General features: G+C 35.4%; 1 protein-coding gene across 1 annotated transcript in view; it reads right to left on the bottom strand.

The window, feature by feature from the left end:
* Nucleotides 1-28: 28 nt before the first annotated feature.
* Naam (Nicotinamide amidase) overlaps nt 29-17626 on the bottom strand; it is a 38660-nt gene continuing 21062 nt past the window's right edge. Inside the window, exons 5-9 of the mRNA XM_076128403.1 lie at nt 12222-12356; nt 7812-7940; nt 6502-6670; nt 5830-5972; nt 29-5452 (exon numbers count right to left, since the gene is read on the bottom strand). Coding sequence (XP_075984518.1) covers nt 5363-5452; nt 5830-5972; nt 6502-6670; nt 7812-7940; nt 12222-12356 — 666 coding nt within the window. The 3' untranslated portion in view covers nt 29-5362. The remainder of the gene's footprint in view (nt 5453-5829; nt 5973-6501; nt 6671-7811; nt 7941-12221; nt 12357-17626) is intronic.

Genomic DNA, 17626 nt, shown 5'->3' with positions numbered 1-17626 from the left:
TTTATAAAAAGGTAAATAAAACAATACATAACGTTGAAATCTTTATATTGTGCACATTTCAATGAACAAAACACCTGACTTCTATTACTTACATGATTTAAGGCAACACATGATGATCACGCCTCTATTTATTAACACTGACGTTTTATATATAAGTAAATAAAATACATAAAAAAAATATTTGACAACTCACACACGGACATTTAAATAAATAAATATCATTGCACAACTCACACACGGTCATTTGATTCCAAACTAAGCAGGGCTTGTACTATGGTAACCAAATAACTGATAAACATACTTATATACTTCTAAATACATACTTATATGGATACATTAACATCCAGGCTAACATTAGTAACACATTATAATACAAATAAATAAAATTATTACAGTGTGATGGATATATGATAATTTACAGTCCATAATCATTAGTAAAATGATATTAAATTGAAAACTGTATATATTAGGTCGGGGAAAATGTCTTTTCGCTTTATAGTATGTATGAACTTGTAATAAAATCTTTTCTCTACACAAAAAAGCTGTATATTTGCGTACCTCACAAGCTCACTGAAAGAAACCTAATGAACCGTGTACTCATTTGTGATTCTTGAAGCCAAAGAGATTTTATTACAAGTTCATACATACTATAATGAGAAAAGACTTTTTCCTCGACCTAATACTTTCTTACTAATGACGTCATGTAGGTATTAGTTATAGTATTTTGTCACTTTATTTTACATAATTTAAAATGAATAAAAAACAACGATTTGCTAACTTATCTGTGCTACATAAATAAATAAATTAGTTACAGTATTTTCTTGTTATTTCACTATCACAATACTGAAAGTTAAATGCATTTTGTGTAATAAATAATTACAGCTACTTATAATACTGTCTACGAACGGTATGTTTCATTCAAATAAATAATTTTCAAAAGTATTCATACACTATGAACTGGTGCATATATTTAAAAAATTAAGCAAAACATTTGGAAACCCAAATTATATTTACTAACAACTAACCCTCTTATTCATAAACACACTATAAACTTATTTTTTAGTTAAAAACGACTATAATATGTTTTATCTTTTTCATTTCGCTAAGGAGTGAAAGAAACAAAACTCTTTATAAGCCTTTCATAAAATTTTATGAATAATAGGGTTATTCTATTAGCTATCCCATAGATAAAATATCAGTTATGTCCACTCATAGATAAGTACCTAATAACTCAACAAGAAAAAATAGTAATTGGGTTTTTACCCTTTGGGTATGGAACCCTAAAAAAGCTATCCGTAGACGTAGCCGGCACTAAATGTATGAAATAACTATAAAAACAGTTTAGGTAAGGTAACGTATACTTAAATACGTACACGCAAGCAAAATGTACTAACGTATATGTAATAACAACTTAAGTAACAATTATTAAATACAAAATAAATAATTTGTCAGAATTCCTAAATGCTTTTTACGTAGGTACAGTCAACCTGGGTAACTTTGAATTATTTAAGTAACATTGACAGTAGGAATTTGAACTGGTTTCGATTATTTTTTATATGAAACCAACACAACTGATAAAGGTTTGCAAAACTAAAAAAAACCTTTATCAATTCTGTTGGTTTCATATGAAAAAATAATCGAAACTAGTTCAAATTCCTACTGTCAATGTTACCCAAATGATTCAAAGTTACCCAGATTGACTGTACTAAAATCGGACGACATATCCAACAGCCATCAGTTACTTGGGTTACAACACGATACTAAAGCAAGACTGCTTGTCAGACTTTCAAACTTCTGACTACTGTTAACTACTGCTAATATAAATATAAATTACGTTTTCACATTAAAATAAATAACAAAAAATCACAACTGTCAGTTTTAATAAACAAAAGACATTGTTTATGATACACACTACGCTAAAGTTTAATCGACAGATCATTTCGTCTCTCTCACACATGTACCGTCAGACAAGGACACTGCACAATCTGAATCGATTAAAGACCAAACGGAATTGTACCGACTATAAGTACTTTATAAAATTAAAGTGTTACTATTCTGTTCTACCCTGCATGTGCTAAGCTTGAAGATATTCGGCACAATCCGTCTGTGTTATTACAAGTTAGGAATGTCTAATTAGGTGCTCTAAAACTATTTATTATTTATATCACTTTATTAAAAATTACCTGTTTTAGTGCCTTTGTCTAAGGGCCTGTGCAAACGAGCGACTATCATTCATAAAAGATGATTTAGAATTATACTAACGACCCGCCCCGACCTTGCCCGGTTTGGATAAGACAAAAAGACAGATTCTAGACTGAAACATTTCTCGGGAATTGCTCTATTTATTGGTGAAAACTGCATTAAAATCCGTCTAGTAGATTTTTGGTATATCGCGAAAAGATTGGAGGTTTGATGAAGGGATAACGTATACAACGTGTTAAAAGTACTGCGCTAAGTTAATTTTATCCGTGATTTAAGTGCAAGTCTGCACAGGCCTTTAGAGAATTATTTTTTTATTGTTCTGATCCCATTTTGATTGCCAGACATCAATCATGATTACTGTCAATCAAATCGGCATCAAGTTGTGATGTCTGATTGATCACTTTTCTTTCATCTTTCCATTTTTTAATAAAGTGATTTTTTCAAGCTTATACTAAAGTGTATACTTAAATTTACGTATTAATTTTTGAAATAAATAAAAATAAATTAATTTAAAACACTCACTGGTCCACTGTTATAAAAGAAACATTCTCATTTTTGTCTTTTACAACATTAAATAAATAAATGTCTGAATAATGGTTTTTCTGTTTACATAAAATCAATATACCATTGGTCAGTTTGACTGATAGATCAGATTGCCTGATTGATCAACTAATGATTGATCAGTTTTTCAGATGATCAACTATCGTTTTCGAAATAAATAAAAATAAATAAGTTTAAATAAATAAGTGTCATGACGTGAGATTACTAACTTTCGGCCTAAATAAATAATTTAGTGATATATTTTCCAATATTCTAATTTTATAATTTATCACATGAATTGTAAGATCCACAGTATTTTGTACTATTTCAGTACCTTATTCTACAGTTATCTGAGACTAAGGGTTAGTTCCACAGCCTATGGATAAGTACCAGGTAACCTAACTGAGAGATAAATTAAGATGCTGCTATTCATCATTATATTATGCATTTTTTTAAGTATTCATGCCATTATAATATATTAGATTTTTCTTTCATTTGCAACCGAAAAATATCAACTCCTTATATTTTTATCTTCATTTCACTGTCTTTTTAGTCTGAGCAGTAGTGTACGCGTAAGGCCCCGGGTTTGATTCCCGTCAAATAACTAATGATGGAAACTACTATTAGAATTTTCTTTATAATAGCTTGTAGTTTGTTGTAGTGAAAATTTATAACAGGTCGGTACAAAGTTGATATTTTTTGGTAAAATTAAATAAATTACAGCATGTTTTATAAGTTACGTATTGTCTACATTTATATCTGAAATATAATTTATTATTCAATGTCTTACTCAGTGCAACTATACACTAACAATAAATATAAAGTGTTGCCAACATTTCATAGCAATATATGGCAACACTAAATTAATAGTTTTAAGCATCGTTATCTGTAGAAACTAAGAATATTGAATGCAAAGACACATTTTTATAGATTTTAGCTTAATTAAGGTTTTTGTAAAGGACTGCAAATTGCACGCAACTGCAGACTGCAAACTTCAGGCGACTGCAAACAGCAGCGACTCTTTTGTGGTATTATTTAATCGTTTCATAATCTTATGAGACTGATTTTAACATCAACTGCAACGGTAAAAGTTTGCAGTCTGTGGTTGTCTAAGAAACTGCGGCGTTAGCTAAATTTCCTTTATGACTCAATTAAATAGTAACCGAAATTTGTAAATAAATCTATGTAAATAAGCGAAGTAACTTACACTACAGTTATTAGAACTAATTCACTATTAATATAGATTATCGTTCGGATTTGTTCGTAGCTGTTCGTGTAAGTTCGTGTGATCGAACATTACTTAAGGCCGTACACAAGGCTACGCCAGTCTTTGATACTCAACAATTTAAGTCTTCAAGCGACTACCACCATACAAATCCACTCTTTAAATTAATTTTCTTTAAACTTCCGCACTAAGAATTGCTCTTGTATCGCGGGGACTTTTACAAACATACAAACAACGGACACAAAGCACAACCAGACCCGAAACAATTGTTTGTGGAACGCACAAATAATTGCTCGGTGTGGGAATCGAATCCACGACCTCCTGGTGCAGTGGTATTGGCGTGGTGACCTAAACCTATGCGCCACGGAGGCAGTCATCCTTTAAGGTTAGTACACGAGCCGCATCAACGACATTCGTCGAGGCGTCCATAGCCAGTTGCGCTCACCGGTCGGTGAACGATCTGCGGGTTAAGCAACCCTTGGCGCGGTCATTCCATAGATGGGTGACCGCATAGTGGTATTTGAGCTGGGCGTCTCCGTGCTTTGGAGGGCACGTAAAAAGTCGGTCCGAGCTGTCTACTAAGAAGACAATCGTTAAGCCATGTCAAAGGTCTTCGGGCTTGAACAACTTTGACACTAGGTTGACCACTAACCATACGACAAAACAAGAAAACCGATATTCGTCCTGCGATTGTATTACGGTGGTAGTCGCTTGAACATCAAAATTGTTGAGTATTGAAGATTTGTGTAGCCTTATGTACGAAGGGCTTTACATAACATAGGTATATGCAATCCCAAGCTAAATATATGTATACATATTTTTACTCGTGTCTTTACAGAGTGAGGGGGCAAATCCGAACGGTATTTATATATTACATGTATTATGTTAATAGAGAACGTTGTAGGAACATATTATGTAGGAATATTGTAAATTTCTGTAAGTACAATAGGCAGATCTAATAGTTACTACTTAGTATTTCAACCTGAAAAAGTTTCATAATCTTACTTATATTATAAATACGATCTGTCTGTCTGTGACAATCTGACGACCAAACTATTAAACAGATTTTTATGAAATATAGCTTATTTTCCTCGAATTCAAACCAACGACTCATGGCGCGGTGCTAACCTTTTTAACCATTGCACAGAACGTGTTCACCCCAATATTTTTTCAGAAATAATATTTAATTATACTGTGTATAAAAGAATAACCTTTTATAACTATTGATATGTTTAACATACTTTCAACTATCCCAATGCAAAATTTCATAAAAATCATTTACCGGACAGACATCCACATTTACAGTATAATTTATATACATCAGGTTGAAAATACAAGTAAACCCGAATGGCATGAGAGGCAATAAATAAATAAATATAAAGTGCTAATGTGTACTTATTCATCGTCCATGGCATTCTTCAGTTCCATGGCCAGCTTGTAGCCGAGCTCCGGCCGCCTGTCACGACCCTCCACCATCGATATTACCTGTAAATAAACAATTAAACACGTTAAGGAATGTTGTTGAGGCTTAGACAGAGATGGGTGACCAGTTACTTACTGATATATCGAAAGGTAGACAAAGGTGTATGAAACACACCCCCGTTTTGTGTCACTGTTAGACCTGGCCTGTTAACAACCTACGGACTACTATTAATAATATTCAAATATAAATAAAGATGACCAATTGCATCTTGCTCGATTCAGAAATCGAACCCAAGATGTCGTAGTCAGTAGTATACACTACCATCCAGACTTCGAAGGTAGTCTATAAACTAATGCATTAAGTTTCTTCAGAAAAAATAAACGATGGTCTACTCGGTCTTTTCAGTCTACTGGTCTTTTCAAATATGTGAGTAACATACCTCATCAGAATTGACAATAACGCCATTGTTATTGACGATAGTAGACTTGGTCTTCTCTATGTCAGCCAGGTCTACTCCGCGGCTCGCGTCTTCTATCAGTATAGCCCGGTAGCCGATAGCCAATGCATCGGCGATTGTTGCTCCTGGAAACACAAATTTCAGATAGGGCTAATTTAAAATAGCATCAAATATTATAAATATCATTGGACAACTCACACACGGTCATTTGATTCCAAACTAAGCAGAACTTTTGCTATGGTAACCAAATGACTGATAAACATGCTTATATACCTAGTTCAACGTTTTTATCGATTATCGAGATCGATTACATTTTAACCGCAATCGTAGTCACATAAATTAGTTATGCATGACCACTTCACTATCGAGTTAATTTGACATATGTCACCGTACCCTTCCTAAGTGAAGTGTACTAAGTATAAGTATATAATACTTGGTGACCCGCGCAACTTCCCTTGCGTCACATAAGAGAGAATGGGTCATAAATTTGCCCGTTTTTGAAACATTTTTACCGGCACTCTACTCCTATTGGTCGTAGCGTGATGATATAAAATCGGACCAGTAGTTCCTGAGAATAGCGCGTTCAATCAAACAAACAAACTCTTCAGCTTTATAATATTAGTATAGATGACAAAGTATACTATATGTACATACCAACGCACACGTCGTAGGCCAGGCCGCAGATGTAGATGTCGGTGGCGCCGCGCATGCGCAGCTGTGAGCTGAGGCTAGTGTCCGTCAGCTTCTTGTTGTCCCAGAACACGGAGTACGAGTCCACCTCGGGGTTGGTGCCCTTGTAGATCTTCACTGCACCTTCCATCACCTGGACAAACAAATCTGTGTAATACTGTCTCACTGGTGGGTAATAGTATCATTCCGTAATGCAGCCGTCGCCGGCATGACGTAACGAGCCAGTGTAAAGACGTCGTTAGTGTTGTGTGTTGCCGACAATTCCGAACATATACTTAGTGAAAACCTAGTGAGGGTAGGCGTTGAAACTCGCGCCACAAGGAAACGACGCTTAGCAGCCACATCGGTCAGCTCGTGATCACGATCGATGTAATTCGATCGAAACGTCGGGTGAACATATAAGGTATTCTAACCTTTAATTTTCAATCGCGATTAAGACCCGTTACATTATAATATTATGTGTACAAGTCGCGACAGATTAAAATCGTTAAGGGCTAGGCCTAGATTTAATAATGATGGTAAAGTGCGGATTCAAAACTTTGCTTTAGTGAGACGAGACACCTACGTCGTGGATATAGACCGCCGGAGACTAGTAAAAAGCTGTAGGGAAGGCCTTTGGCAGCAAAGGACATAATAATAATACAGAAATAATTAAAACATTATATACTTAGCAAATATCCCACAATTTCACCGGTTTTTTTGAAATGGTATCGAAATTGCTGAATTTGTTACTTTTGGCTTTGACATAATTTTTGGCTTTGGAAGGGCGGGGACTCCTCACACAGCCATATGTTGCTTAACCCCAAGGTAGACAGAAAATGCCCCTGGCATTAAGTCTCTGTATATAAAGTTTATAAATAAATAAAAGGAGTCTCCAATTACAACCACCCATTGTTGTAACAAAATGCAGATTTTTTTTCCACAATTTCACCGTTCTCTTTGTGAAAAATGGCTGGTTTTTAGCCCTTTTTTAATCCTCACATGATCTGAATGACCTGTTACTAAATATAGGCGCCCATAGCCAGTTGCGCGCACCGGTCGGTAAACGATCTGTGGGTTAAGCAACCCTTGGCGTGGTCACTCCATAGATGGGTGACCGCATAGCGGTATTTGAACTGGGCGTCTCCGAGCTTCGGAGGGCACGTTGAAAGTCGGTCCCGGTTGTTATCTACTACGATAACAGTCGTTAAGCCATGTCAAAGGCCTTCGGGCGGCTTGAACAACTTTGACACTAGGTTGATCACAAATCATACGATAAGAAGATAAGAAGTTACCTTCAAGTCTTTATGGAGTTCAGCTCCCCAGGTATCTTGCACGCAGTGTCGCGGCCACAGTCTCTGCTTCATGGGCGGCGGGCCCGCGAACACCACCGTGTCGTACGCCTGAGCTTTGTCTGCTGACACCTGAACAATAACACTTATATTATACTAGCTTTTACCCGCGACTTCGTCCGCCACCTTAATTTTCCCATTATGCGTCATTTTCCCGGGGTAAAAAGTAGCCTATGTCCTTTCTCGGGTATCAAAATATCTCCACACCAAATTTCATGCAAATTGGTTCAGTAGTTTAGGCGTGATTGAGTAACAGACAGACAGACAGCAGAGTTACTTACGGATTAATAATATTAGTATGGATATGGATATCGTCATTTATTAGTATTGGTAGCAGATCCTTACATCATCAATGATTTATACCTAATAGAAATATTGTTAAAACTATTTGACATTAAAAAAGAGTGGCCAGGAGTTTGTTGCCAGCTCTTCTCATTGGCTCTTCCGAACTGGCGGTAAATTCACTCTTTGGTATCATTGACTATCACAAGTGTCAGCATTTGACCTACATATATGAATAAATGATTTGATTTTGTGTATTGAAACATCTAGTAATAACGAGGTGCGCTTAAGTCTTATTTAAAGTATGTCTTAGTTCAGCCCTGAGTGTAAGTGCGTACTCAAGCATAGTGCGTGATGCTCACCATCGATTTATGGTATTATGGCGCATCGTCCGACCGCCGCTTTTGTTACTCAATCGCTTCACAATATACTTATAATACTACTGTTTTTATTGACGCACTCTTATTGTATATGAGGGTTAACTTTGTGCTGTTAAGTTAAGCAACTTTCATCGCGGATAACCCGTTGATGGGTGACCACTCAAATGAATAGTATTTTTGAAAATTAACAATTGTAATTTAATAAACCACTGCCTATAACTATTTTGTTATGTATTAAGCGGCGAGCCTATTGCCATTATAATATACCGGGCAAGTTGCCAAATTGCGGGCTTAAAAAGTTAGAAAAAAAGACCAATTGCACTTTGTCCGACCTAAGAATCGAATCCCTGGGATCAGCAGTTAGATACGCTACAGATCGCACGGCAGAGGTAAACTGTTTAAATCTATACTAATCTATATATATTAAAATGAATTGCTGTTCGTTAGTCTCGCTAAAACTCATGAACGGCTGGACCGATTTTGCTAATTTTGGTCTTGAATTATTTGTAGAAGTCTAGAGAAGATGTAAAAGGTGAATAAATTTGAAAATGCGCGGTTTTAAATAGAAACAAGAAAGCGTGAACGGAGCTGCGCGGCTCAGCTAGTTAATAATACATATTTTATATAAATGTCTGTTAAAAAAAATTTACTACAGTACAGAAATTGCTGAAATTTGGTATAGTTTATAATCTGGATAACAATATAGAATACCTTATATACCGTAATTTATACCTATGAATTTTTATTCGCCGTATCCGCGGGCGGAAACTGATATCCAATTTTAAAGTAAATATTTATTACGCGTCTTATGCGTGAAAATATTTGCGGAGATAATAAGTATCTATCATGAACTATCTGTATATGTCAAACTTAATCCTAAACCGTGATAGCAAGTAAGATTTATACTGAAAAGATCCAACTTCACACACTTTATTTGGTATACCTACTTAGATTTTCTTCAAAGTTACTTTTTTCTATTTTTTTAAAGACAACTCCCGCACTAAAATTGCTATTGTGTCGCGGGAACTTTTACAAACATACAAACAACGGACACGAAGGACAATCAGACCCGAAAAAATAATTAGTGGTTCGCACAAATTCTTGCTCCGTGTGGGAATAGAACTCACGACGCAATAGTAGCGGCGTGGTGACCTAAACCACTGCGCCACGGAGACAGTCATTTGTTTTTCCACGTAATTCTTTGATGACAAATCATGTTCACGCATTGCTTTTTGTTGCAAGATGTTATCCAACGAGAATTTATAAAACATGTTATATTTTAACAAACACAACTAATTCCCGGTTTCTGAGGCACATTTAGCTGTAGTTTATCTATTCAAACTATCAAGTGTATATCAGCTTAAACGCATACATAAACTAACACTAATTGTACAAACAACAAAGCAAAGCACTACAACTTTCACTCCCCGGTCGTAGATCCAGAGGACGGCCCAAAACTAGATGGGAAACTGTAGTGCAGAGCGAAGTGGAGGAGAAAGACCAGGAAGGCTGACCCCACTACCATATAGGATTCATAGCATGGAAGAGAGAGAGAAATCGGGGGTAAGTTAATAAGTAGCTGTGATAGCCGAGTCTTTATTTATAGCCCTGCATGAGGAATGTATGTTTCTTTACTGGTAAGCATTTTCTCCGCAATCAAAGTGACGGTATCATAAAATTATATCATATTAACAGTTTTGTTCAAATGATATCAGCAGATAATGATCTAACAAAGAATTAGCAAGTCATACCAAATACATTGATCTATGTCATCTATCTAATTTTAGTGTAAAAAATATCAGTGACGTAGATTCCTATAAAAATATTGTGCAAAAATATGTATAGGCATTTTTTGTTACGTGTTGTAAAACTAAGTTTGTTTAAATACGATTAACTCAAAAACTACTGAGCATAGTTTGAATAAACTTTAGCACCAGCACTAACGAAATCCTACTCATATTATAAATGCGAAAGTTTGTGAGAATGTATGTATGTATGAATGCTGAAGACCCAGAATAACACATAGGCTACTTTTTATCCCGGAGTTCCCGAGGGATTTACATGGGAAGGGTTTCCACGCGGACGAAGTCGCGGGCGGCCTCAAGTTATTAATAAAGTAGATGTACCTGTATCTATACTAATATTTAGTCTGTCTTTTTACCGCTTTATCTGATACCTAGAATTGATTTTAATTAAATACAGCATTTTGTTGAGTAACGGTGTTGCATCAAACATAGTTTCTTCTACTCGTTAAAGGTAAATAAAAAAGGAAATATATTTTTTTTTAGATAATAATTTATAATTATTATAGACTGAAACATTATATTAGGCGCATTATAAACATTATATTGAAACATCATTTGATCTCAACGAAAATACAAAACTGTGTCGTCACTGGGTCGCATTGCTATACTAAAATGTGTTTTTGACATTTCATAAAAAAAATCCTTTCATAAATTTGACTGGTAGTCAACTTCCCTATTTATAGGTCTGGTTTAACCCTTTTACTTTCAGTGGAGAGGCAACCTAAGGCAGCCAGTAGATACGTTACGAGTTTTCACATAAACCATCGTAAATACATAAATACAATCCTTTTCTTGTATTCCGCCATTAATTCAAGTCGACAGCCCTCAGCGAACGAGGTCAAGTTCAAGCGCCCCTCAAAAAGTAAGTGACGTAAAATTTTTATTGTCATCTTTACGACAACTAAAGTTAGAAGGCACATTTATCACTAAATCGTTATCGGTATCTGATTTTTCATTTAGGTAGTCATTTTTATTATTAGGAAGAGCATTTTTTTTGCGAATAGATAAGGTTTTTTATCGCCTTTAGTTCCTGTATCTGGAATAATGATTTAATATTACTTACATGATTTAATATTACATTTTTTAAATGAAATCACAGAAACTGCTTGTCAACTATGGATAAAATAAAATGAGATCACAATGGATGACACTATATTTGGAACAAAAAATATCATCAAACTCAGTCCGCCCACAAAAAAATAATAAAGTAGCAAACAGAAAAAAGTACAGCCGAATAAGAACCTCCTTCTTTTTTCAAGTTAATAAATTGTTCTTTTAAAAAAAACCTAAGGGTCCCTGTAGCTACTCTGAATGTGTTCATGTAAGGTATCAACTGCACGTTTGACGCAGTGGTTAAAGTGGTCACTTCGCCGCAATAACAGTAGCGCCGCGTGTGGTGGGTTCGAATCCCACCCGAGACAAATCCTTGTGTGATGAGCATGAGTATTTGTTCTGAGCGTGGTTGTCAATTTATCTATATAAGTATGTATTTAGAAGTATATAAGTATGTTTATCAGTTATTTGGTGACCATAGTTCAAGCTCTGCTTAGTTTGGAATCAAATGACCGTGTGTGAGTTGTCCAATTAATATATTATATCATATTATTAGGTACTAGCTGACTCACGCAACTTCGCATGCGTCACTGAGAGAATGGGTCAAAATTTTCCCCGTTTTTGTATCATTTTTTACTTTTACTCTGCTCCTTTTGGTTGTAGCGTGATTATATATAACCTAAGGATAGCCTTCCTCAATAAATCGGCTATCAATACAATACACTGAAAGATTTTTTCAAATCGTACCAGCAGTTCCTGAGATTAGCGCGTTCAAACAAACAAACAAACTCTTCAGCTTCATAATATTAGTATAGATTACATCATGTACTCACGGGGCTGGAAGGGTGCAGCTCCCTCATGTGCACGTTGTCAATGAACGACACGTGGTCTGGAGGGTGCCAGTCCAGGGAGTAGAACACGCAGTCAAACTGCACTGAGTCCAGCAGGCGATTGATGGGCTCCACCACCTGAAAAAGAACATAAATAGGTTACTTTTATTTTGTGTTTGCATTAACATACCCCTCTCTCTCATTTACAAGGAGACCCTTACTGTTAAACCGACACGACGGTTGGTAAACGATCTGTGGGTTAAGCAACCGTTGGCGCGGTCATTCCATAGATGGGTGACCGTATAATGGTATTTAAACCGAGCGTCTCCGTGCTTTGGAGGGCACGTAAAAAGTCGGTCCCGGTTGTTGTCAATTAAGATAACAGTCGTTAAGCCATGTCAAAGGCCTTTCGGGCGGCTTGAACAACTTTAACACTCGGGAGAGTCCCACATAACCCTGTGCTCCACCCAGGGCACAGGGTGTGCGTAAAGAATTTCCCAACGAAAAAAAAAAACAGGTTGACCACTAACCATATAGATAGATATGAAATTATGTATGCACCTGCGTTTTGCAATTTACATCAGATAACTAAGGTACCTAATCGTTTTATTTAATTGTAAATATAGGTAATCGTTAAAAAACTAATGATGATTTATCACACAAACATTCGATAGACGTATTTAACGGAACTAAATGTACCGTTGCGTTTATTTTCGATTACTAACTGTTCATCAACAAAGCTTAAGAGACGAGGTCCTTTATGAATATGTTTAGATAAGGAGCAACATCCATGCGAAAGTCAATCTGTCATGCTTTCACGACTAAATTACTGATCCAATTTTGATGAAATTTATGTAAAACTTGAGTTGGTCTCGCGCTTGAAGGGAGTACGATTATTTATAGAGACGGCAAAAAAAATACGTGTTTGTATGGGAGTCTCGTTTTATTTTATTTATTTTTTTAGTATTTGATGTTATAGCGGCAAAAATACATCATCTGTGAACATTAGAATTGTGTAACTATCACGGCTCATGAGATTCAGCCTGGTCATAGACAAACGTTTTACCTTTTTGGTACGTAACCCTAAAAACAACCCTTAGAAGTCTAAAAAAAGGACAAAGGCAGGCGCAGTGGCGCGTTCCAGCTTGACATAGTAACTTGAAATTTTGTAAATATAATATGTATCTAGTACGCTTTCAATCAGAAACTTGCAATCTGATTCTGTTGAAAGTTTGGCACACAGAAGGTTTAAAAACTGGAATTAGACTGCCTCCGTGGCGCAATGGTTTAGGTCACCACGCCAACACCACTGCGGCGTTAGGTCGTGGGTTCGATTCCCACACGGAGCAATTATTTGTGCAACCCACAAATAATTGTTTCGGGTCTGGTTGTGCTTTGTGTCCGTTGTTTGTATGTTTGTAAAAGTCCCCGAGAAGGGTGCGGGAGTTGTCTTTAAAAAAAAAAAACATAATTAACACTGGAATTATTTCAGGCTTTGAACAAAGGATAATTTTTAACCCTTTACTAATCTTTCTACACGGACTTTCTACAAGAAAAATATAGTCGTTTTATAACCAATAAACAATTACTACAGCGTATACATACATAGCTTGTAAAATAACAAAAGCTTTATACATTATAGTATCATAAAAGTTTTCGTACCGACATTATTACTTGATACCCTTTGACTTATAAAACCTTAATTCTTTTTCGCATAAAATCATAAAAAGATAATATGTTGTTTAAGTAGATATTACTATAATGTACCATGTCTACCGAGGAATAAGTTCTGGTTCAATATTAGAGAGAGGTTTGTACAATGACTAACAAAACAGCGATTTGCAAATTTTATGAAACTACTAAATTCTACCCTCGACTTCGTCCGCCTTAAAAGATTTTCTGTGGTTAAAAGTATCCTATGTGTTAATCTAGGTTATAAACTATATGTTTGTTAATCTAGGTTATAAACTATATGTTTGTTAAATTTCATTAAAATCAGTCAAGTTTCTTCGCGAAAGACTAACAACATACATACCGATTTTTTCCAAATTATATGTGTTTCACTATATTCAGTAAGGCTTAATCGGCTACTATCTATTTTTCATACCCCTAAGTGATTGAGTAAGAGTTATCCACACCTAACATTTATTAATTTTTGGACAAAAAGTAATTGAAGTTTTTCTATAATAATAACATAATATCACGCCTTTTTCCCATAGAGGTAGGCGGAGACCAAAGCCATTTTTAATGCCACTTAATACGATCACTCACATCAACAAGTCTTTTCATATTTTTCTATAATGTGGCATTAAAAATATATAAAACCCTAAATTTATATCCTTCTATAGTTATTATATATAGTCATTTTCATAAGATTTATATGGCAAAACTTTTGCCGGGTCGGCTAGTTGGTCTATAGTTTTAGTAAGTGAGTATTCCGCTTAACTTAAAGCCAGTATAGATGGTACCAGTTAAGTTAATGTATGTCATTCTGTTATAGCGAGCTGGCTCGACGTTGACTCGCCTATAAATAGCTTTGTATGAAATGTACAGCTTTCAATAAACTACCATCGTTAGCTTTATCACTGACAAATTGTAGGAAGTTAAAGAGCCTAGCTATCAGTGATTTAGGGCTTGAAAAATATCTAGCCGTGATTTTATTTCATTTTAGATTATGGGTTAGTTTGTAGTTACAAAATGACGTAATGAAACTTTTCGAAAACTTCTGCAGCGCTGTAGCATATTGCGCAGGTTCGTAGGTTCGATTCCGATCCGGTAATTCAGAAATAGTTGTTTCGGGTATTTACGAAGAGCTTATTCGTAAAAGACTTGTGAAACAAGAAACATTATTATAGTAAGACAATATTATTATACTAGAGACTAGAGAGCCATGGCACGGTTTACCTAGACCAGTGGTTCCCAACCAGTGGTCCGTAGAAGTCAAAATATAGTCCGCGAATGATTTTAAAATTCAACATTTTCAGGATTATTATTACACTTTATTTTTAGTATACTTACATAGTGGTCCATGCTTACAATAATAATAATAAAGTGGTCCCGGAATAAGAAAAGGTTGGGAACCCCTGATCTAGACCATAATTAATAATTCAGTGTATTTCCAAAACAAAGTACCCGTATCAGACAGGCCAAATGCATAGGTCACTGACGTTCTGAATTCTTCTTTTTCCACATCCCCTAGTCTCGAACCTTGCAGTTTGCACACAAGGATCTCTAGTAGGTAAATAATTCTAGTAAGTAGTAAGCAGAAGAAAATTAAATTTTCTCATAATGAAAGCTTAGTCTTAATAGTCTGGGATTAAAGTAATTTGTCGAATATGACCTTGACTGAAACTAGAACACAACATTAATCAATAGTCTAGAATTGTCTAGATTACATCATTTACTTGATTTATTTGACTCCATGAAATGTCTGACGATTTCAGGCATTAAGGCTTTGGCAGACAGAAGTTGGCCTAACTAAGAACTTACTAAAGTTCCTTTTTTTTTTAAAAAAAAAAGACAACTCCCGCACTAAGAATTGCTCTTGTGTCGCGGGGACTTTTACAAACATACAAGCAACGGACACAAAGCACAAACAGACCCGAAACAATTATTTGTGGACCGCACAAATAATTGTCCCGTGTGGGAATCGAACCCACGACCTCCCGATGCAATGGTTGCGGCGTGGTGGCCTAAACCACTGCGCCACGGAGGCATTTTATAAGCAACTTTCTAAAAGGACGGATACAATTATTGTTTCAAAAACACTATCCCTCTGTTAATTAATTGAGTGCTTCTTTATGAAATGAGGAACAGACTCAAATGTAAAAAGTACAATACAAATAGCCTTAACCTTTTCAAAGTCGGTTAAATATCTCCGTAAAAAAATGACCAAAGGATCAGATTTAACAATAGATTTTCACGAGAAAACGAGCTTCTGATTACACCAAACAAGTGATTTTGAAAAGAGTAGTCGCATTTCTCTTACTCCGGAATAGAAAATATTAACCTCCTGCCATTCTATTGGAACTATTAGGTCGGGGAAAAAGTCTTTTCGCATGATAGTATGTACGAACTTGTAATAAAATCTTTTCTCTACACAAAAAAGCTCGATATTTGGGTACCTCACGAGCTCACTGAAAGAAACCTAATGAACCGTGTACTCATTTGTGATTCTTGAAGCCAAATAGATTTTATTACAAGTTCATACATGCTATAACGCGAAAAGACTTTTTTCCCCGACCTAATATAATAGACTATTATAACTTTAATTTTTTTTTTGTCGCTCTATTTACTATACAGGATTTTTGTACATAAAAACTTCCAAACATTTCGACATAAAATCATACTGAAAATCAAACATATCTTACTTCGCACACAAGTATCTATAGCAGGTACCAAAAGTACCATTCGTGTCACGAAATTCAACGACTAATCACATTTTCAAAAACCTTTGTCATTATATTTATATCCTAGACAATCTAGATCATGATACTGATGTCCTAGATCATAAATAAAGGTAAGTAAGTACAATACAGTAATAATTTCACGGTTGACATGACGAATTGATAGGGCCTATTGTAAGTAAGCCATTGTGAAAATGTTTTGTATCTCGTATTGATGATTCAGTACAGACTAAACTGTGCTTTTGTTTGGTTAAAAGAACCTTTCAAAGTTGTTGTTTGTTTGTCGTATGGTTAGTGGTCAAACTAGTGTCAAAGTTGTTCAAGCCGCCCGAGAGGCCTTTGACGTGGCTTAACGACTGTTATATTAGTAGACAACAGCCGGGACCGACGTTTTATGTGCTCTCCGAAGCACGGAGACGCCCAGCTCAAATACCACTATGGATGGAATAACTGCTAGTAATGTTAATAAAATAAAATTACTTGTCCATGGAAAATTTATTGAAACTAGCCAAAATTCGTAAACAGTGAGTTTTCAATCCTGCAATACTTGCGTGAAAGGCTACATACATATGTACTATAATGATAATAAATAATGTTTTTTTTTTTAATTTTCTCCACAATATACAAGAATTACAGAGTAGTTACGAGACAAACAATAAATTAACTATAGTCTGACAACTAAGTAGAGAACCTTCAAATGCATTATTTTGACGTATTCAACAATCGTGTAGTATATAACCAGTAGATTAATAGCCAAAATGACTTTAATGGAAATGATTCAGAAATCTATAATTAAACCTTTATGTATAGTAATAAAACTGCTAAAACTCCACACAAAGGCGGTAGATGACAAGCCTATTACTATTATTGTACCCCCTCCCTCCTCCCCCCCACAGTCCATTGTCATCGCAAATTATAATTTGTGTATTCATTGAGGAATTAATGAAATTAAACCGTTTTTAGTAATGACTTCCGTCGCATGAAAAGACCGCGCTTTTGAAC

Source organism: Anticarsia gemmatalis, chromosome 21 (assembly GCF_050436995.1).
Source record: "Anticarsia gemmatalis isolate Benzon Research Colony breed Stoneville strain chromosome 21, ilAntGemm2 primary, whole genome shotgun sequence".
Classification (NCBI taxonomy): domain Eukaryota; kingdom Metazoa; phylum Arthropoda; class Insecta; order Lepidoptera; family Erebidae; genus Anticarsia; species Anticarsia gemmatalis.
This window is presented reverse-complemented; position numbering and strand designations above follow the sequence as displayed.